Source organism: Xyrauchen texanus, chromosome 22 (genome assembly GCF_025860055.1).
Source record: "Xyrauchen texanus isolate HMW12.3.18 chromosome 22, RBS_HiC_50CHRs, whole genome shotgun sequence".
NCBI lineage: Eukaryota > Metazoa > Chordata > Actinopteri > Cypriniformes > Catostomidae > Xyrauchen > Xyrauchen texanus.
The window spans coordinates 1,500,156-1,522,655 of record NC_068297.1 but is presented as its reverse complement, the minus strand read 5'-3'; the positions used below and the strand labels follow the sequence as shown (position 1 = coordinate 1,522,655).

The window sequence follows — 22,500 nt, the reverse complement described above, 5'->3', positions numbered from 1 at the left end:
ACACACAGTCAAATACTGTTTGTCACACACTCATTATCACAAAATAAACTTGTATATCCTTGAACAGGTTAATTTGATGTTTCTGGTATTAGGGTTTCTGATATATTTCAGAGACAGTTTTAAAAGTAGAAAATCTCTTTCCTGCTGAAATCAAAGTTTTCTACTGAACAAATGAAATTGAGGTAAAGTCAGTCGTGTTTGTAATGTCCGTCTGAACCATTACATGAACAAACTCACATGTAAGAGTGTTAAAGATTTGCTTTTAAGATAATATGTAGAAAATCCAGTGGCAGACAGATGTGCCTTGTGTTTCATCCACATGCGGGCAGTAGAGCTCTGCAAACTTTTGTGTTTAACTTTCAACATTTACGTCTTTTGTGCACTTTGAAGACTTCAACAAATCATTTATAATAATTTTAGAATAATAATAACTGTATTAGCTACATTGTCTTACAGTAGTATTTAACACACTTTCAATAAATTCATCACTATAATTAATTATGAATACATTCATAATGTAACCTTATAATGTGTTATGACTTCTCATAAATAATTATTGCTAGTTATAATACATTGTAACAATCTATTTATAGTTATACCTGAACGAGTATAATGCATTCAACATCCAATATTATCTTCAGAAGTTGTAATGTTATGCATATTTATGTATCATATAAGTGCTCTCATGCAAAAGCAGCATAGTTTAAACAGTCATAATGCTTAATCATGTGATCATATACCATTAGTTGTGGTCTCTGCCCGCTTTAAGTAAAGTTATATCTATTTATACTATAACTATATAAGATACAACTATGAATAGGTAAGTATTATAATTGTGTTATTATAAGGTGCATTATGATGCATTGCAAAAGTATTATAACACATTGTAGTAAAATATATAATTATGAATAGATATGAATATTATTATTGTGTTTACAATTGTTTATAACATATTATGATACATTGCAAAAGTGTTATAACACATTATAGTAATAGATATAACTATGAATAGATATGAATATTATTATTGTGTTTATAATTGTTTATAACATGTTATAAGATATTATAAGGTGTATTATGATGCATTGCAAAAGTATTATAACACATTATAGTAGTAAAATATATAATTATGAATAGATATGAATATTATTATTGTGTTTACAATTGTTTATAACATATTATGATACATTGCAAAAGTATTATAACACATTATAGTAAAAGATATAATTATGAATAGATATGAATATTATTATTGTGTTTATAATTGTTTATAACATGTTATAAGATATTATAAGGTGTATTATGATATATTGCAGAAGTGTTATAACACATTATAGTAAAAGATATAATTATGAATAGATATGAAAATTATTATTGTGTTTATAATTGTTTATAACATGTTATAAGATATTATAAGGTGTATTATGATATATTGCAAAAGTGTTATAACACATTATAGTAAAATATATAATTATGAATAGATGTGAATATTATTATTGTGTTTACAATTGTTTATAACATGTTATAAGATATTATAAGGTGTATTATGATACATTGCAAAAGTATTATAACACATTATAGTAAAATATATAATTATGAATAGATGTGAATATTATTATTGTGTTTACAATTGTTTATAACATGTTATAAGATATTATAAGGTGTATTATGATATATTGCAGAAGTGTTATAACACATTATAGTAAAAGATATAATTATGAATAGATATGAAAATTATTATTGTGTTTATAATTGTTTATAACATGTTATAAGATATTATAAGGTGTATTATGATATATTGCAAAAGTGTTATAACACATTATAGTAAAATATATAATTATGAATAGATGTGAATATTATTATTGTGTTTACAATTGTTTATAACATGTTATAAGATATTATAAGGTGTATTATGATACATTGCAAAAGTATTATAACACATTATAGTAAAATATATAATTATGAATAGATGTGAATATTATTATTGTGTTTACAATTGTTTATAACATGTTATAAGATATTATAAGGTGTATTATGATACATTGCAAAAGTATTATAACACATTATAGTAAAATATATAATTATGAATAGATGTGAATATTATTATTGTGTTTACAATTGTTTATAACATGTTATAAGATATTATAAGGTGTATTATGATACATTGCAAAAGTATTATAACACATTATAGTAAAATATATAATTATGATTAGATGTGAATATTATTATTGTGTTTACAATTGTTTATAACATGTTATAAGATATTATAAGGTGTATTATGATACATTGCAAAAGTATTATAACACATTATAGTAAAATATATAATTATGAATAGATGTGAATATTATTATTGTGTTTACAATTGTTTATAACATGTTATAAGATATTATAAGGTGTATTATGATACATTGCAAAAGTATTATAACACATTATAGTAAAATATATAATTATGAATAGATATGAATATTATTATTGTGTTTACAATTGTTTATAACATGTTATAAGATATTATAAGGTGTATTATGATAATAAAAGATATAACTAAGTATATTATAGTTGTGGTTAGAATAATGTATGTTAAGTTGTAACATTTTATAAGGTGTATTATATGATTTTGAAAATTTATTATAAAAAATTGTAGTCAAAAAGATATAACTATGAACAGGTAAGTATCATAATGTATTATTATTGTTTTTCCATTTATTTATGACAAGTTATAATATTTTATTTGGCATATTATGAGCCTGTAAAAATGCAGTAATCAGTCATTTTTTTATTTATAAACAAAATAATAATATTTGCCACCACTCTCTTTCTGTGTTCTCTTTCGTGCCGTTTGTTCAGGAGGACACAGGGAAACAGAATGTGAAGAGTCAATGTGAGGAGTCTCGTGGCGTCTCTCAGAGTGATGATTTTGTTCTGGTGAGTGAATCTCGTCTGCTCAATCTAATATGGTCAGATAGGACGTCAGTGACATTATGAAGCGACATTAGTACTTGTATGTTTTGTGACCAAGCACCATTGACCTCACACCAGACACCTACTGGCATAGTTGATTTGAGAGCTTCAGTGCTGGGGAAGATTTTCATTGAATAATGACTTAAATTTCAGAACAATGACTTTGCATCTCGGTGTAAAGACTGAGACTCAAATCATATTCCTGTCTTGTAGGCCACTGAAGGGTTTGATGCACCAATTCTCGGTGAATCGAACCTTCTCTCGTCCAGACGAGAGCAGCTCGAGTACCTGCGATGGAAGAAAGAGCGCGAGAAGATCGACCGAGAGCGCGTCGCCCGACACAAAAACTCCAAAGGCCAGTGGAGGAGAGCCTGGGACCTGGAGAAGAGTGAGCTGATGTAAGCCAGACACGTGCGCTTGTAATGCGTGCCTGATTTCAGTTCTTTGATTTCCTTCTTGTAGGTGTTGTTGTGAACGTTCTCTTTCCATGTTTAACAATCTCTTACATAATTCACAGCTGTTTGAATCTTAACAGAGTAAACGAGGATGAGACCAAATAATGTGTGCTGTCGGGTAAATGAAAGAGACTCTGAACTTAAGTCCAAACGATAGCAAGTGTCTGTGAGTCTTCAACGTTTGAGATGCTTCTGGGATAAACAAGCTTCCCCTGTGAGCGGTATTGAGTGGACGGGATAGGAGGTTATTTTTAGAGCCGTTTGAATGCCTTGCCTTATTTGGGAGAGTTTGTGAACACTCGAGATTGTCCCGGGCAGCAGGACAATTCAGCATTGAAACATTTAGTGGTAGCGCAGAATGACATCATCAGTAGGTGTTCAGTACAACAGGACAAAATGTGTTCGTTGTTAAACATTTAAAGGAACAGTTCACCCAAACATCATTTACTCACCCTCAAGTCATGACCGAATGACAGATTTTTTTCTGTGGATTACAAAACGGGGAAATATTGATTGCATTCTATTACAAAAAAATGGGGACTGAAGCTCTCAAGCTTCAAAAAGGACACCAAAGCACCTTAAATGTATCATAAATCTATCCTAAAATGTACAGCTACTGTGCCTACCAATCAGGGCTGGACTGGGAAGAGAAATCGTACCGGGATTTTACATAGCATCTTACCATTTTAGCTTATCGCGGCCTGTTTCACGGCCAACCCACCGGCCCGCTTGGTTCTCCCCAAAGTGTGTCGGCCCACCGGGAAAATGGCCGGTATGCCAGATTACCAGTCAAGCCCTGCTACCAATAGATGAGCATAAACCTGCCTGGACAGACTTAGAAATTCATGCTGATCTTTTCTGCATTGTAAAGATGTTTTCATTAGCTCATCTAGTAATGATCTGTTAAGAGAGAGTTTGTTTCGCATGTCTTGACCACTGGAGCACCTGCTCATGTGTTGTTGTTGTCCGTGATTATGATTTTGTGTTCATGTGTGGCTGACGTGTGTTTTTTCAAAACGTTGTGTCTGTAGGTTTTCTGAAAAAGTACATGGAGGAACAGAGAGCGAAACGCACAACAGAGGTGAGTGAATCCATTACTGGTGACATTCAAATATAAATCATGGAGCAAATAGAGTATGGAAGGTCCATTTTTTTATTAGGGGTCATGCACAAGGGGTGAAAGACCCCTATTGTTTCTGTTAGTTTTCTTATTATTTTTCTTCCGCTCTTGAGTCTGTGATAGCCCATAGAACCACTTGCGGGCAAGTTATGAATTTTGGCACACAGATAGAGGACAGTCTGATCTGTTACCACAGCAAATTTGGCGTCTCTACTCAAACCCTCTAGCGCCACCAACTGCCCAAATTTGCACTCACGTTTCTGTTAATAACTTTTGAACCGTGAATCCTAGAAACTAAATTTTCCTCTGATTCCTTTGCTCAAGATGATACGATTGCACCATATAACGTCATTTTCCATCATGTCCCCGATGTAGCTTCGCATACGCCTTGCATACAGACCTTCAGACTGTTCTGGAATAGTGAGCTAGGTCTTTTCTATCTGACCGGAATAACTGAATAATACCGTGGACCAGAGGAATGCTCGTTAATTCAAACTGCAATTGACAAAAATTCAAATGAAAACAAACCCACAGAAGGCCTTTAATCTGCTTTAAGTTGCTTTCTCTCTCTCTCTCCAACACACTCTCATGGTCAAATCGTCAGGATTTGTACGACTTTTCGAAATTTGGCTAATTCGTACGATATCGTGCGACTTCACTTGTTTGAATTCCTATGACTTTCACTACAGCCAATGACGTCGCTAGACATCGTTTCCATCTAATACGTGACAATTTCTTGCTTCTGTCACACACAACAGCTTCCAATCATGTTTACACGCTCTACTGATCGGTTAAGTTTCAATAAGGGTTTTGGGTATGGGCATTATATTAATAAGCATGTCCTTAACGCCTCGTGCCTGGAACTCACGTTTACTTCTGCATTAGACATCCGGGAATTTGCACGTGATGAAGTCGTACGAGTTTATGCGAACAACATCGTGCAAGACCGTATGAAAACGCTTTGTCAAGCCAACATCAATGTTTACCGAAGTAGTTCTATTTAATAAGCACTTACTGCAAACCACATGCACTACAGTGGTTTAATGTGCAGTGATCTCAAGGAAATGTATGGTCTAGTATCTTGAGTCAGGGATTGTACTAATATCTGATTGATATTATTGAGGATTAGATCATAAACATTATTACAATTGATTTGTTTGTGGTTTTTGTAGGTCATCATCAAGCGCGGGACAGGAAGGCTAAGAGTGTTCCGGTGATGGGCAGTAAAGCAATGGGTAAAGACCGTCTGACGGGTCGAGCCAGAAGGTGAAATGATCTGCATATTTAAACAGCTAATTGACATTATAAAGGTTTTGTACAGACACTCAAATTTAAAAGATCAGCATTCACACTTAATCTAAAAATATGTTTACCATCTTATGATGAACAGAACATTATATTTGGAACGTGCTATAAATGTTATAAATGTGCTTGTCCATAGACGTTTAGTCTATTTCATCGAATATCTTGGCCTCTGAGTGGACTAGAAGCTCAATATACATGCTATTAGAAAGCTGAGAACATCCCTTTTGCGAGCATCTTACAACCCATTTCCAAAAAAGTTGGGAAAGTATGAAAAAATGCTAATAAAAGTTACAAACTTTTTTTTTTACACACAGGAGTGATTTGTAAATTATATTCACCCTTCGCTATATTGAAAGGTCTATAACTACATGTTACGTTTTACCTTGTTAATTTCATTGTTTTTATGTACAGTCATTTCAAATCAGATGATTGCAACACGCTCCAAAAAACTGGGACAGTCCAGTGTTTACCACAGTGAAACATCACCATTTCTTCTAATAACAATTATTAAGTATTTAGGCACTGAAGACACAAGTTTGATAACTTTAGAAAGTGGAATTTTCCCCCATTCATCCATTATGAAGGTCTTCAGCTGCACAGAACTGCGGTCAGGCCAATCTAGCACCCACGTTCTCTGCTTCACAGCCATGCACTTGTAATCCGGCCAGTATGTGGTTTGAAGTTGTCCTGCTGGAAAATGCAGGGACATCCCTGGAAAAGACGGTGTTGGATGGCAGTGTATGTTGGTCCAAAATGTGTACATATCTGTCTGTGTTCATGGTGCCCTCACAGAAGTGTGATTTAGCCATGCCATGGGCACTGACATACGTGTCGTACGATTGCCTGTTTAACATCTCCCGTTTCACATCACCTTGTTATTTCAACTCGTCAAATTGTTATTAATCTTAAATTGCCCCCGTCTCAAGGTGCTTTCAATATAGCAAAGAGTGAATATAATTCAAAAGTCATTCCTTTTTGTTTTCTTTTAGTATTTTTCATCCTGTCCCAACTTTTTTGGAATTGGGGTTGTACCATCAAATGTCAATAACATGTTATTTAGCTTGCTTTTCCTGCCAGAATGCAATTTTTTGTTCTGGACATGTAAGATATTGCATTGGTTTATTCAGCAAAACAAGCTCACAGACAAGTAAAAAAAATGGTGTTGTGACTGTGTAAATATTTTCTCCTTTTTGCGTCATAGATGGGACGCTGAAGAACAACTGCAGGTGAGATTGTGGAAAAGCCTTTCAGATTTGAGGTTAAAATGTTCTTGGTTATTTTGATCTTTTTTATTTATTTATTTTATCGTTTCTGCTAGGTTTATCAAGGGAGCAGTCTACAAGCGTTTCTGGAGGAACTAGACGCTCTTTGTGGTCCTGAGGTGGAAGACATCAATCCAGACACTGAAAACCAAGATGTTGCCATAAAGCCCTGCGCATCTGAAGACTCGTTCAAAACACAGAAAACCATCAGTATCGTGACCTCTGATTGGACAGAAGACGAGAATGGACGTATTTCCAGAGAAATGCCTCATTCAGAGACGTCCTGTCTCAAGGCCACAGAGAAAAAGGTACGGTTTTTAGAAGAGCCTATTGATGATGATAGTGTTGCTATGGAAACCAAGGCCAGCATGCTGAAAACACATGCACAGGGTATGAGCGGCTCCACCCGGGAAAACATTAAACAAATGTTGACACAAAATAAAGATAACAGTGAATGTGTCCAGGAAGCCAAGTCAGCAGACACGCCCCTCAAAGGTACTGAGGTGAGACTAACCTCTTCAGAACAGGAAATCTGCGAGAAGAAACTTCCAGAAGTAAATCCTGGAACTGAAGTCACTGAAAATGAAGCCAGTGAAGCATCTTGTCCCAGATCCAGATCAGGAAATGTTTGCGTATCAGTAGAACAGGGCCAGAACCAGCCCGTGGAACATACCAAGAACTGCTCGTCAAGAGGAAATGGTAGGAATATATATGATAATCTGTAATAAATAATAAGAATCATAAGAAATATAAAAAATGGGATTTTTAAAAGGATTTTTAGAGGCAGAAATTCAATCCAATAATTGGTCCTACTGTAAAATTAGCACATTTAAAAGTCGAAACAAACAAAAAATGTCCTAATAGGTTAGGAAAATGTCCTATTAGGATGTAGTATTTTTTGTAGGATGTTACAGTCTAAGATAAAACCTCGATAGGGTGACCAGGATCTTACATCACCCTGATGAGATATATTTTGTGAAAATGACCAGCTGACTGCTCATTATCCGGATTATTACATGGCTACCAACCAAATAAGTAAATGGACAAGAAATATTGATTTATGTTGAAATTATAGTTATCAAGTGAGAAGAAAGAGACCACGGAGTCTCCAGAGACAGATGAACTCCAACTTTGGGTAGCGTCAGAATTTTGTTGATGTTTATTTTGTGAAAATGACCATTTGACTGCTCATTATCTGGATTATTACATGGGTTCCTACCAAATTAATAAGTAAATTAACATGAAACATTGATCTCACATTCATTATGGTAATGATGTGAGAAGAAAGAGACCGCAGTGTAGAGGTCGCAGTGTTATTCAGAAATATCGGACTGCTAGATGGTGCGACTGACCAATCAGAATCGAGTGTTCCAGATACATGCATAATAAAAATTATTTAATGTTTTAGTATTTTATGGAAGTCTGTCTGATAATATACAGCAGGTGTTTGTGGCTTTTGTATCTGAGATGATGTGTGTGTTGTTCCTCATAGAAGATCTGATTGACTCCAGTCGGTCTGTCTTGAGTCTGGAGTCTGAAAACCCTCTTCCAGACCACAACACCAGCACTGATATGGTGAGTGTGTGACGGTGGTCTGATGTGAGAGGAAGTCCGCTGCATTAAAGCTCTCTTTCTCTCTCTCTTCTCATTTCACTGGCAGATTTGAAGTGTCCCATCTCACAAAGCTCAGCGCCCACTGAAACTCCATTAGAGAGCTCAAGAGCTTCACAAACACACTAGCAAAGTGCCACTATGCTACATATCATGCGGCATATTCATCCCTTATTGTTAAGCGTTCTGTTGCAAACCAGTGGTAAAGAAGTGGACATATATTAATGCAAGTAATGCTTTATAAAGGTTGTAATAAAGAGTGTTTTCGTGACCAAATATAAAGTGATAACATATACAGAATTAAACATGTATTAATGATCTGTGACTGTGGAGATGGTTATGTCATGGCCAATTTAGTAAGTTGTTTATTAAGGATGAAAAACCATAATAAAAGTGCTTTTATATGAACTTGTAAAAACAACAATAAATTGTTTGCTGCATATTTGGAGTAACAAACTTTTTGTATGTAGCCTATTAATGGTTTAATAACGCAGGAACAATAATTTATAAATTATAAATGATCTTTAAATAGCTTCAAGCTATATTATAGTGCGTAATGTGCCAAATTTGAATATAAAATAAAATGTGGTTAAAATTGACTAACTATATATATATATTTCCTTGCAAATCTTTACAAATGGCTCATATATATATATATATATATATATATATATATATATATATATATATATATATATATAATTTTATTTTTTACTTTTTGCAAAGATTTTAAGGTTTATCCGAACAGAAAGGTCTTATCAAACCTAAAACAAGCCATTTCCAATAATATTAATAATTAAGGGGGTCTGGGTATCTCAGCGAGTATTGACGTTGGCTAGCACACCTGGAGTCCCTAGTTTGAATCAAGGGCGTGCTGAGTGACTCCAGCCAGGTCTCCTTAGCAACCAAATTGGCCCGGCAACATGGGGTAACCTCCTCGTGGTCACTATAATGTGGCTCTCGCTCTCGGTGGGGCGTGTGGCGAGTTGTGCGTGGATGCCGCAGAGAATAGCGTGAAGCCTCCATATGCGCTACGTGGGGCTGGACTGGGAGAGAAATCGGCACGGGATTTTATATGGCAACTGGCCCAACTGTTGGGGGGGGGTGGGGTTGTGTTCGCTGTCCTATTTTGCATATTGTGATGGTCCGTTCTGCATGACGCAGTGGCTAATTTTTGCTTATCGCGGCTGATTAGGTCCGTTTCGCGGCCGACCCACCAGTCTCCCGATGGACATTCCGCCCCTGATCGGGCCCAAAGGGCGTCGGTCCACCGGGAAAATGCCCGGTGTGCCAGATTACCAGTCCAGCCCTGGCGCTGCGTCTCCACGGTAATGCGCTCAACAAGTCACGTGATAAGATGCGTGGATTGACGGTCTCAGACGCGGAGGCAACTGAGATTCGTCCTCTGCCACCCGGATTGAGGCGAGTCACTATGCCACCACAAGGACTCAGAGCGCATTGGGAATTGGCCGTTACGAATTGGGAAGAAAACGTGAGAAGAAGAAAAAAACTATAATAACATTAATATTAATAATATGTAACTATTTATTTTAGTTCAAATGTATTTAGATTCATGGCCCGGTCTAGGTGTGTGTGTGTGTGTGGGGGTGGCATTGCCCACTAGATTTGCCCCCTAGATTTGCCCCCTAGATTTGCCTAGCATTCTAGTACCAGCCCTGTATAGATTGATTTAAAATCTCCCTCTCTTTTTTCCCATCCAGGCAAGACAGAATGGGAAAGTTGTTTAGATGGAAACTGACGTCTGGACTGAACCTTAAACCAAAACGAAAGAAGAATGGAAACAGCATTTGCCTTTTTTTTTTATTTGACTCCAGTTCAGGCGAGTTTCATTTCTGGTGGAGCAAAGTCACTTATCTGACTCTTTAAAACTACCGTATTGAAGAACCATTTTAGCATTGGAAAAGGCTGAACTTTGAGTAATTTATTGAAGTCTGAAGGTTGACTGATGACAAACACAGTATGTGATTTATTAAATTTGGTTTCAGATTGGTTTAAAGACGGTTATCGCACTGAGCTGCCAAATCGAAAGGACGGACACTTTTGTGTCTTTGGTGGAACTTTAAAAGAGGCACCACAAACCATTTGAATGTGTTGCTTAGTTTATTGGAACAAACCCATAGACACGTGAAAATGCATTGAGATTCATATAGCACACGGACTAACTGACTAACATGACGAGCCCTAGTTTTATACACGCATGACTGTCGTACTCTTAAACACAACCTGACAAAGGCCTCTTGGTTGCCACGATTGGCTAATAATCTATAAAGCGTTTCTACTTTACAAGCACACGTGTCACGGGGTTTCGGAAGTTGTGTGGAATTTCAAAAGTTCACGTGGATTGTTAAGGTATGTTAATTAGCACTTTATTTTATACGAATGTTACATCTGAAATGTTGCCAGAAAAGTGGAATGATTTGTTTGGTTTTTCTTATCTAGGCTATTTCAGTTTTTTATCTGATCTTTTGCAAAGCAGAAGCCTTTAAATTATTTTATTTGACATATTAGCACAACATGTTTACTACTTGAATATGCACAATTGTTTGTTTGTTTTTTGCTAACATATGGGTAACGTTAAAGCAAGTTGTCTTGCCCGATGTAATTTAGTATTTAAATTAATAAGTTGTTGGTTGTGACTATAAAATGTCATTGTACTTGACAACATTTCAGCATTTAAGAGTCTAAATGTTTTGGACTTTTGGTCGTGTTACAGTTTGATTTAGGAAGACACGAAGACACCATAATGGGGCTTTTCCACTGCACGGTAAAACTCGACTCAACTCTGCTCGCTTTTTTGGGGGTTTTCCATTGTGGATCGCACCTGGTACCTGGTACTTTTTTAGTACCAACTCAGTCGAGGCTCCAAGCGAGCTGAGCCGATACTAAATGTGACGTCAAAATCCTGCAGATCACTGATTGGTCAGAGAGAATCGTCACTACCGGCGTCACGTGACATCAACATGCTAGTTTAAATGTTAGCAACAGCGATAGCAGTATCATTTGTTCACTTGATTGTAAACAGAAATGGCTGTGAGCAAAACCACGCCGTGGTCAATAAATGAGGTGCAGACGGTCCACTCGTTAGTGATGAACGAAACGAAAAAGTATTTTAGGAAGTGTCTCAGATGTTGGCCGCACACGGCTACCACCGGACCTGCCAACAGTGAAGGGAAATGTTAAAAACACTTAAAAGTGACGACAGATCCATCAAAGAAACGTGGAAGTGATTTGACCAAATGGACGCTATCTAGACCGGCGAGCAATGGGACGGAGAGTGCGCTGGACTCGGTCATGGCGTTGTTGGAGTCCACAATGGAGGATGGGACGTTTTGTTAGGTTAACTCTATACTCTGATTGAAAGCTTCACTTTATTTAGTTGACCAGCTACTGGAAGCTTCTAAAACAACCAGACCAATTGAACTTTTACACTTGTGTAAAATTACCATGAACATCTGCTTTATGCAGCACAATGAGCTAGCAGCTAACAGCTAGCGCTCATGTTATTGTTTTGGTCAGTTTGTGTCATGTTTAAGATGATGTCACTGCAGTAGAGGTGGCGTTACTATGACGATCAGCCTATAATCCCACCCACGTTGAGGCGGCACTAAACTGCAGTGGAAACGCAAGCTCAGAAAAGTCAAGCGAGTCGAGTTGAGGCGAGTGCAGCGGAAAAGTGCCCTAAGGGTTTGTATAAAGTGACTAGAGTTTGATTTATATTTTACTGTGACTTTAATTAAGCATTTTGCATTCATCCAGGTTTGAAATGAAAATGTATTGTACATAATTTGAAATATATATATAATAAAAATAAAATACAAAAAAACATGATTATTTGTTTTTTTACCAGCACTATGATGGGATGCTTCAACTTTTTCCACGGAGCAAATTCGTCTCTAACTGTTGTAAGCTTAATGTCATCTTCTAGTTTTCAATACAGTATACTAATATTACATATACAACACCTTTTAATGTACACTCAAAAAAATTCTTTAGCCAATTTGTAAGATTAACATATCAATTTCATAACAAAATTCCATCGAACTGAATCATGAATGTTTAACTAAATTAAATGAATAAAACTCAAAATATATATATATATATATTTTTTTATATAATTTGTTTTATACAATTTTGTCATTAAAATTGAAAAAAAATTTTTTAAGTGTGTTCATTCTCACTCTGCAACTCTGAAACACTTTAAAAAAGTGCTTTGAAATTTACATGATTTAATCTTGTAAATTTAAATTGAGTCAACTAAGTGCATAAAATAACACTTCATTTCAACATTTGTACTCTCTGCATCAAGTCCCATGCAAAGCTGAACTGCAAATCCCCATGTTGTTGAACACACTTGAGTGGTTCACATTCACCCAACATAATGTAATTATGCACATTTTCGAGAATTGCATTAATCGAAAGCAAAGAAAACAAGTTCTTGTAAAGGCGATGTAGCTAAATGTATCGGCCTATATTTATCAATATTTTATAGTTTAACTGCATTCTTGTAAGTTCCCAGTTGATAAGTTGCTAGGCAGTTGCCAGGGTAAAAATAATCTCTTGTCAAATGAGCCAACCCGGAAGTCTACGATGTTCTGGTAAAGAGATGTTTTGCTACTTGGTTGCTAAGGTGACCACATCTGGTTGCTAGGCAGTTGCCAGGGTAAAAATAATCTCAAGTCAAATGAGCCAACCCGGAAGTCTACAATGTTCTGGTACAGAGATGTTTGCTACTCGGTTGCTAAGGTAACCACATCTGGTTGCTAGGCAGTTGCCAGGGTAAAAATAATCTTGAGTCAAATGAGCCAACCCGGAAGTCTACGATGTTCTGGTACAGAGATGTTTTGCTACTCGGTTGCTAAGGTGACCACATCTGGTTGCTAGGCAGTTGCCAGGGTAAAAATAATCTTGAGTCAAATGAGCCAACCCGGAAGTCTACGATGTTCTGGTACAGAGATGTTTTGCTACTCGGTTGCTAAGGTGACCACATCTGGTTGCTAGGCAGTTGCCAGGTTAAAAATAATCTCGAGTCAAATGAGCCAACCCGGAAGTCTACAATGTTCTGGTACAGAGAGGTTTTGCTACTCGGTTGCTAAAATGACCACATCTGGTTGCTAGGCCGTTGCCAGGGTAAAAATAATCTTGAGTCAAATGAGCCAACCCGGAAGTCTACGACGTTCTGGTACAGAGAGGTTTTGCTACTTGGTTGCTAAGGTGACCATATCTGGTTGCTAGGCAGTTGCCAGGGTAAAAATAATCTCGAGTCAAATGAATCAACCCGGAAGTCTACAATGTTCTAGTACAGAGAGGTTTTGCTACTCGGTTGCTAAGGTGATCACATCTGGTTGATAGGCAGTTGCCATGGTTATACTATCAAGGCATATGTCATTGTTTTTTTTCTTCAGTGTAGCTGCCTTTAGAAAGCGTCATGATCATAGGATTGTATCATTTAAATAAGGAGTAACATACTACCTACATACTACGATTTCAATTCACAGATTTTCAATGTAAAATTTTAATTGAAAGATTGTACATTTTGTAAAGGTGATTTAGTTAAATGTATCTGCCTATATTTATTCATATTTTACAGTTTGTTGAAACTGCATTCTTGTAAGTTCCCAGTTGATACGTTATTTTGATTCAGTCACATGATGTTGAATCATCCCCCAGTTTTACTGGTGGCCTGTTACTCGCTCACAGTATGAACATTTGATGTCCTTTGGAATCTACCACATCCTGTCACTTAATTATTGATGTAATATGGGTTTGAATAAATATGAATACAAAATAAAATCCGTAGGCAGAGAGATAGAAAAGATAAAAATAGCGTTCTGTTTGATTCTTTCAGTCCGTTTATAATTTTTGAGAATTTTCTTTTTTTTTGTTTTGACCTGGTTTTCTCACCTGATCTTTTGAAGAGGGCGGGGCTTATCACACATGTACTAATTAAATATTTTGAAGTAATTCCATTTACTTCATTAATCTTTCTGAATGTTCTTAAATGATCAATGCTATGGATTGTATGCACAGAACATTGCGACATTGTGCAGGTGATATTAAATCAATATCTTGTGTCATTTTGAATGTGTGAGCTGCTTGCAGATCTCTGCTTGTAATGCAAGATCTTTTGGGATTAGTGTCTTATTATTTTAAAGGTGTCCCATCGGCCGGTTGCTGTGGAAATCTCTCCCTGTTCTCTTCCAACAGTGTGTTCTCTTCTGTTACTCTTTTAATTACTCTTTTCCAGCAGGCAGGCTCGGGGACGGCATCATCCTCAGGGACCGCTCGATGAGGCCCTGATCACATGATTCACATGATGTTTGATGATGATGATGGTTTGGGTCTTAGATGAAGGTACAATAACATCATTGTGTTTTTTGTGCAAATAATAGAACAAATAGAAGCAAATAGATTAAAAAACTTTTGTATACAAAATCACAATCACTGCATCTAATATAAAAGAGGAAACATATATACTATATTGATGAATTGATTAATATTACTTATATATTTTTTTTATTATATTTTCTTACACAAGCAGCCCTGATTATTTATGCATTAGCACCATTATTAATTCTTGTTCATAGTGAAAATGTTTATGCGAATTAAACACATTGTCTTCCAAAATTCTCATTATTGTAAAGCAATAATAATAAATAAACAACTAGATAGGGACATTTCCTGAAGAAAATGTGAGTGGTGTTGCCGTGGTAAAATTAATCACCGCAGTGTCCCACCAACTGCCCCAAGTTAAAAGAGGCCACCCCCTCGACTGTAGGACATTCTGGCGCAGAGATATTGGCGTTGATCCACAGTTGCTAGGGTGTTCCATCTGGTTGCTAGGCAGTTGCCAGGGTATAAATAATCTCGAGTCAAATGAGCCAACCCGGATGTCTACAATGTTCTGGTACAGAGATGTTGGTGTTGATCCACAGTTGCTAGGGTGATCCCATCTGGTTGCTAGGCAGTTGCCATGGTTATACTAGCAAGGCTCCTTACTGGCCTGAGTCAAATGAGCCAACAATAAATTCTCTATGACATTCAGATCTGGAGATATCCCTCTAAATCATTTTGCATGGAAGTCAATGGGGTTGGTTGCTAGGGTGCTCTAAATGGTTGCTAGTTCATGGCTAAGTAGTTTCTAAGGATAATTCAAAGACTGCTTGCAAACACGAGTAAAACAAGCCAACCTCTGAAGTCTCTATGACTCTCTGATCCGGAGATATTATCTGAATTAATCAGTGGGATTTTTGGGGGGTAGTCTATCAATCTATCTAAATTATTTTATTTTACAAATTACAAAATGTTTACTACTTGAATGTGTACAATTGTGTTATTTATTTGTATACAATTTTACCTTTAAAATGGTCAAATAAAGTGTAAGAGTGTTTTGTTCGCTTGTGGTGAGAATGCATACTGACCCAATGGACCAACGAAACCAACCTGCATCACAATGCATGATGGGAAATGCGCTGTAAAACATGTAATTTCCTGTTGTCAGTAGGTGGCGCTGTGACTATACCTGAATATTGGCATGTAGATTTATTCAGGCTGGGACTATTATCAAGCATGTGAAGTTTGGGGCAAATTGGACATTGTATGTATGAGTCATAACAACTTCCTGTTTCTTGGCGAAACATCGAATTTTGTCAGACCGTCACGGCCACGCCGTGTGGTGAAAGCTCAAAAGCTTCACAATTTAGCATCGCCAAGGCCTTTAGATTAGATTTACCAACTATGAAGTAGATCTGATGAAATCTCTAAGAGGAGTTTGTTAAAGTACGAGGCCTGGAAATGGCAAAAATTGAAGAGAAAAATCAAAATGGCTGACTTCCTGTTGAGTTTAGGGAATGGGTCCAAGAGACTTTTCTGTAGGTATTGGCATGTTACACATGTGTACTGATTTTCATATGTGTAGGTGAAACGTAGCGTGAAGCGCGCATCGTTGAATGTTTGTAGGTGGCGCTATTGAGCCATTTTGCCACACCTAATTCTGAAACCCATATCAGATGTCAATTTTCACCACTTCTGATGCGTGTGCAAAGAGTTTTCGAGAATGTTTAGGCCCTCAAAAATAAGATTAATTTGGGAAAAAAATATTAAACTCCTAGAAGAATAATAGGGTCCTCGCACCATCGGTACTCAGGCCCTAACAAGGAGAAAATACAACATTGGAACAAAGCAAACAGTCTACAGGTCTGAAAACGCCCTAAGACATGTTGTTTAAATATTGCATTGAAATCAATTACAGTAGCTGCATTTCAGTAACTAAAGTTCTTCCACATGTTTGTTTGACAATAGATTAATTTGTCCGCTAGATTTCTTCATCGTAAAATCAACACTTAAAGGCGACTTCAAAAAGAGGCCCTGATACGTATAGCACCAGTTATTCCAGATATAGGCCAAAAAGCCTCCTGAAATCCACTTCGATGCAGTGCAGGAAATAAGTGCAGATTTGGGCTCGTCCAGCCACGAGCTCCCTGAGCTTTTTACTCGAGTCCTGTGCTGCACTGCGGTGGAAAATGCCTCGCAGGTCTCTCCGCACATGTTTGATTATATCATGTGCACCTGCAGTGAGAGAGTGAGAGAGACACCCTGGTGCTGATGGGATATGAGGGTCAGTTATTGGGTGAGTGATGACATATACGGTTTGAGTTGCAGCACTCTTAAACCACAGTGGCTCTCTCTTTCTCTCTCTCCCTCCATCATTTTGATTAATATTGCATCTACATCCGGCCTGACTAATGATAACTGAAAAACCCATTATGAGTACAGAACATACTGCAATCCTTTGCTTTCAAAATACAAGCTTTAAGTGTAGTTCACCCATGCATGCTCAGTTAAATGCTAGAATGCCACAAAAATGCCACCACATTTCAAAATGATTGTATTAATAATACTTAAACGGAACATTAAAATTGAAACATGCCTGTTGTCATATTTCCAAATGAACCGAATATTTAGCCTAATTGAATCAAATCAAATCTGGAAACCGGTGCCATTACCCAGCCCTACAAATATTAGTTGATTTCCTTTTATTAGTCGCAGCCCCTTATTCAGACTTAATTAATTGTTTACATTTGTGAGGTCATAAAAAAATGAAAAAAATACCTCCATCCATCCATCCATCTTCAACCGCTTATCCGAAGTCGGGTCGCGGGGGCAGCTGCTCCAGCAGGGGGCCCCAAACTTCCCTATCCCGAGCCACATTAACCAGCTCTGACTGGGTGGAGATGAAATCTCTCCACCTAATCCTGGGTCTTCCCAAAGGCCTCCTCCCAGCTGGACGTGCCTGAAACACCTCCCTAGGGAGGCGGCCAGGGGGCATCCTTACCAGATGCCCAAATCACCTCAACTGACTCCTTTCGACGCAAAGGAGCAGCGGCTCTACTCCGAGCTCCTCACGGATGACTGAGCTCCTCACCCTGATCTCTAAGGGAGAAGCCCGCCACCCTTCTGAGGAAGCCCATTTCGGCCACTTGTATTCGCGACCTAGTTCTTTCGGTCATGACCCAACCTTCATGACCATAGGTGAGGGTAGGAACCAAAATTGACCGGTAGATCGAGAGCTTTACCTTCCGGCTCAGCTCTCTTTTCGTGACAACGGTGCGATAGAGCGAGTGCAATACCGCCCCCGCTGCCCCGAGGTTTTTTGAAAAAATACATAAATAAACAAATCTTCTAGGATTCAGTTCCAGGGGCAATTGTTGCCTCTTAATGGAAATAAATGTAAGCGCAGCGTAGTTCTAGTGGGAAGACTAGCAGCTGTGCATCGCCACACCATTAACTGGGTAACTCCTAACCAATCGCATGTAAGCCGTTGCTTTATAAGTCTGCTCACAATCACATTGCTGTTTCAGTGTGCTAACACGGCAACCTCCTCCACCCCACCACCACCTGTTGAGTCCCATCCCGCACAGGGGTAGGCTCCTCGCCCCTGCCTACTATCTCCGGCAGGATATGGCGGTTCCAAGTACAACTGTTATTTTTGTTTAATATAAATCGTATAAATGTCATCTTACATTTCACTCAAGTCTGTGAGTCTTCCTGATAGATAGACTAAATTATGCTTGATCGCTTAGACAAATATTAGCACACCTCTCCTCAAGCTGCATGACTTGTAGCACATAAGCAGCAGGAGGAGTTACACATGTAAGATTGGACAAATATTTAGGGTTTGGAGTTTGTTCAAATCACTAATGCCAAATATTAGCAATAGTAAAATTGATGCATGCTTGTCGTAGCAAACATCACTGAAACTGAATCTCCAAGGGATATTAGGGATCTTAAAACTACTGCAGGTACAGACCAGATCAAGGTGTACTCAAGGGTGAGCTTCAACCTAAAAAACTCTCTATTGAAAGCCCTTCAGAGTCAACATTGATTTGTCCCAACACTGCTGCTAAATCAATTCTCTCTTGTGTCACAGAACACATACAATCAAAGACGTTCACCAATACAGCTTGTTTAAAGTGGACAGTTGACATCAACGTTTTGGGTTAAGAAAGGCAGCATCACTAACCTCAAAGCACCAGCCCTAAATATTAAACTTCGGCTCATAACACGTCCCGTAGCATTTATACTACAGACATGAATGATTCCTCAAATCATGCATCTTGTTGAGGACAAGTGTGCTGCTACTTTACTAAGAGATCAGACTTGTGGGTGCAGGACTACCCAGAACACCCTAGCAACCCCATAGCAACGCCTTGGCAACTATCCACAACACTCTAGTTTAATGTGGCGGTGAGGTTTGTAAATGTAAGGAACTCTCACGTTTTCTATAGAAAATTTGAAAATAGTTTTTGCTATAGTTTCCTATGAAACACCATTTATTATCTGTTTAATGCAAACACTCACTGCGTGTCTTTGTGTCTGAGTTGCACGAATTATTTTCCTGCATCTACTGTAACAGTGATCAGGGTCAAAGATAATAGAGCTGGATTGTGTAATTCTGCTTTTGACTACAGAACTGTGCGGTAAATCAATAAAGCTAGATGCTAGATGTTACTAGATGTGACTCAGAATAAACCAGCAACAAATGGGTGACTCTTATGAACTCTGTCAAGAACACGTCCAGGTCATATTTCACAAAGAAATTATATTTTGCATCAAGAAATTGAAGCTGGTTTTTAACAGCATTAAAGGAATATTGCGGGTTCAATACTAGTTAAAGGGCACCTATTATGGCATTTAAAATGTTCCTAATATTGTTTTGGGAGTCCCCAACAACAGTTTTACATGCATGCAATGACAAAAAACACTTTTGTTGTCTTATAATATGCATTTATGTTGACCTGATTTGCTCACCGACTCCCAAATGATTCGTTCAACGACTCTTTTCCAAACCCCTCCTTTGCGTGACGCTAATCTGCGGTGATTGGTCAGATGACCCAGTCAGTTGTCATTGGTATACTCTGTGCAGAGATTGTCGGAAACAGAACGCCCATCACCGCTTTGTAGTAAAAAAATCAAAATCAGAGAATGAATGATTTATGTTAGCGATCATAGCCCAAAGTTCGGTGGTAAACACCCAATCAGTTATTGTTTGCGTTAGCCCAACGCATAAACATATTGATAACGCACTGCATTACTACAAGTTATTGCTCTATTCTTTATGACAACTCCAATAACATCGACAAACATTTCACATATTTCAAAAACATTGACATTGGAGACCTAGAAGCTGCGCTGAGCGTAACGTACACAACACACACAAATACTTATTAACATGCTAAAAAACACATAAATGCAACAATTATTAATAATACTTACAGGTTGTGATTCGGAGGAGGAAGCTGATCCAAATAAACTTGGTACTGAACCTTCCTTCAGTATCAACCGCTCATGAATCCACACTTGAAAGCTTTCATGTTCAGTAAAGCAATCGTCATTAAAATGAGGCGAACACAGCACAAGGTTCGGGCTATACTTGTGTGGTATAGTTGTAAATATAAACTCTAGCCACTGATTCTTCACATGCTCGTCCCTGGGCAGTGATTAAAGGTCGCTTTTGATACGCACTTCAGAACACAGCGTCTTGTTGTCAACATGATGTTTTCAAGTTTTCCCTGGTGTCTGGGCGCGCAATGAGTGGGCGCGGACAATTTGATAATTTTTCGTCTTGACGTCACAACGAAAAGGAAAATGACTCATTGGAAAAACGATTCATTACATTGACTCAGAGTCGACTCCTAATTTTGAGAGACAATAACTTTTTTTACGGTGAACTTTCATATATAAAACTTTGCAGGATGTTTTTGTTCACTTAAATCTATGTTACACACTACATGAAAGGTAATTTTCAAAATTCCATAATAGGTGCCCTTTAAGCTCTATCGACAGCATTTGTGGCATATTGATGATTGCCATTGACTTTGTCCCTCCTTTTCATTGGGAAAAAGTAATAAACGCACAGATCTGTGTTACAATGGACGTCAGTGGGGGTCAATCGGTAAACATTAAAATACCGTTTCAAAAGTATAGACACAAGATGGAAACAATATGTGTGTGAACGTGATTGTAGTGCGATTAAAATCGCCTATTAACCATTTCTGTGTAAAGTTATTTTCAATTTTACAAATCCGTTGCCATGGCGACGTAACCCCTCTTGTACTTCCAACAAAAATGATGATTTAAACAACTTTACAGCTCTAATAATACACAAATTAATGCAAGTGCTTTAATAAAATGATAAGCGTCACATAAACCCTCCAAACATTGGCCCCATTGACTTTCATTATAAGTGCCTCACTGTGTTTTTGCAGGCTGATTCAGTTCAATTAAATTACATTTTACATTTACATTTATGCATTTGGCAGATGCTTTTATCCAAAGAGACTTACAGTGCACTTATTACAGGGACAATCCCCCCGGAACAACCTGGAGTTAAGCGCCTTACTCAAGGACACAATGGTGGTGGCTGTGGGGATCGAACCAGCAAACTTCTGATTACCAGTATAGTGCTTAGCCCACTACGCCGCCACCACTTAGCTTAAGAATAAAATGTTCAGCATTTTCTTCAATCTGTACATCGTCATTTTATTAATCCGGCCGTGTGTTTTTAATCTGGTCAAAGTCATTCAAGTGCTGCCTGTTATATAAAATGAGTGCCTGTGTTTTCTGGGTATCATTTTAACCATCAAGACCATAAAAGAGTCACAGTTAATTCCCTCAAACTGTAGAAATGTATGTTCATCCCCAAACTATTTTGGAGCTTAAAGCATTATAACATATGAGTGTTTGCTGCCAATGCGTGCGTTGTCACAAAACATGCGATCTATGCGTTATAGTTTTACAATAGAGTTTATTATTTCCCATTACAGTGGTGTATTGTACACCTATAGTGCTTTAATGTTGTAAAAATCACCTAGTATGTTTCTATCATATCCAGGGCATGTATGTACATTACTAAACATTACATTTACATGTATATATGCACATATACCTGAGCATCCACACAGGTTCCTCTAACAATTGAATCCTGATTAAATGACTTACAGGTTTGTTTGAAAAGCATGCAAGCTTTAAGTGGCATAATCTGAAAAGCTTGACCCACAAGCCCCGCAAATGGCTGTTTTCAACATAAAAATAATAATAATAATAATAAAGGCATTGTGCAGAATGATCAGTCTTTATATATCAAATATAATGTTTCCTATTCAATAACAGGCCTGCGGTCAGGTGATGGAGATAAACGCTCCCAAAATATCAAGTTTAAGCCCCGCAAATGTCCTCCAAGGATGCCAGATAAAGGCTAAACAAAAAGGAG

At 37.4% G+C, this 22,500-nt stretch overlaps 1 protein-coding gene across 1 annotated transcript in view; it reads left to right on the top strand.

Moving 5' to 3' along the window:
• LOC127662351 (coiled-coil domain-containing protein 9B-like) overlaps nt 1–12,546 on the top strand; it is a 35,310-nt gene extending 22,764 nt beyond the window's left edge. Inside the window, exons 6-13 of the mRNA XM_052153483.1 lie at nt 2,845–2,922; nt 3,172–3,356; nt 4,445–4,494; nt 5,706–5,799; nt 7,040–7,064; nt 7,157–7,799; nt 8,593–8,675; nt 10,433–12,546. Coding sequence (XP_052009443.1) covers nt 2,845–2,922; nt 3,172–3,356; nt 4,445–4,494; nt 5,706–5,799; nt 7,040–7,064; nt 7,157–7,799; nt 8,593–8,675; nt 10,433–10,459 — 1,185 coding nt within the window. The 3' untranslated portion in view covers nt 10,460–12,546. The remainder of the gene's footprint in view (nt 1–2,844; nt 2,923–3,171; nt 3,357–4,444; nt 4,495–5,705; nt 5,800–7,039; nt 7,065–7,156; nt 7,800–8,592; nt 8,676–10,432) is intronic.
• The last annotated feature ends 9,954 nt before the right edge of the window (nt 12,547–22,500 follow it).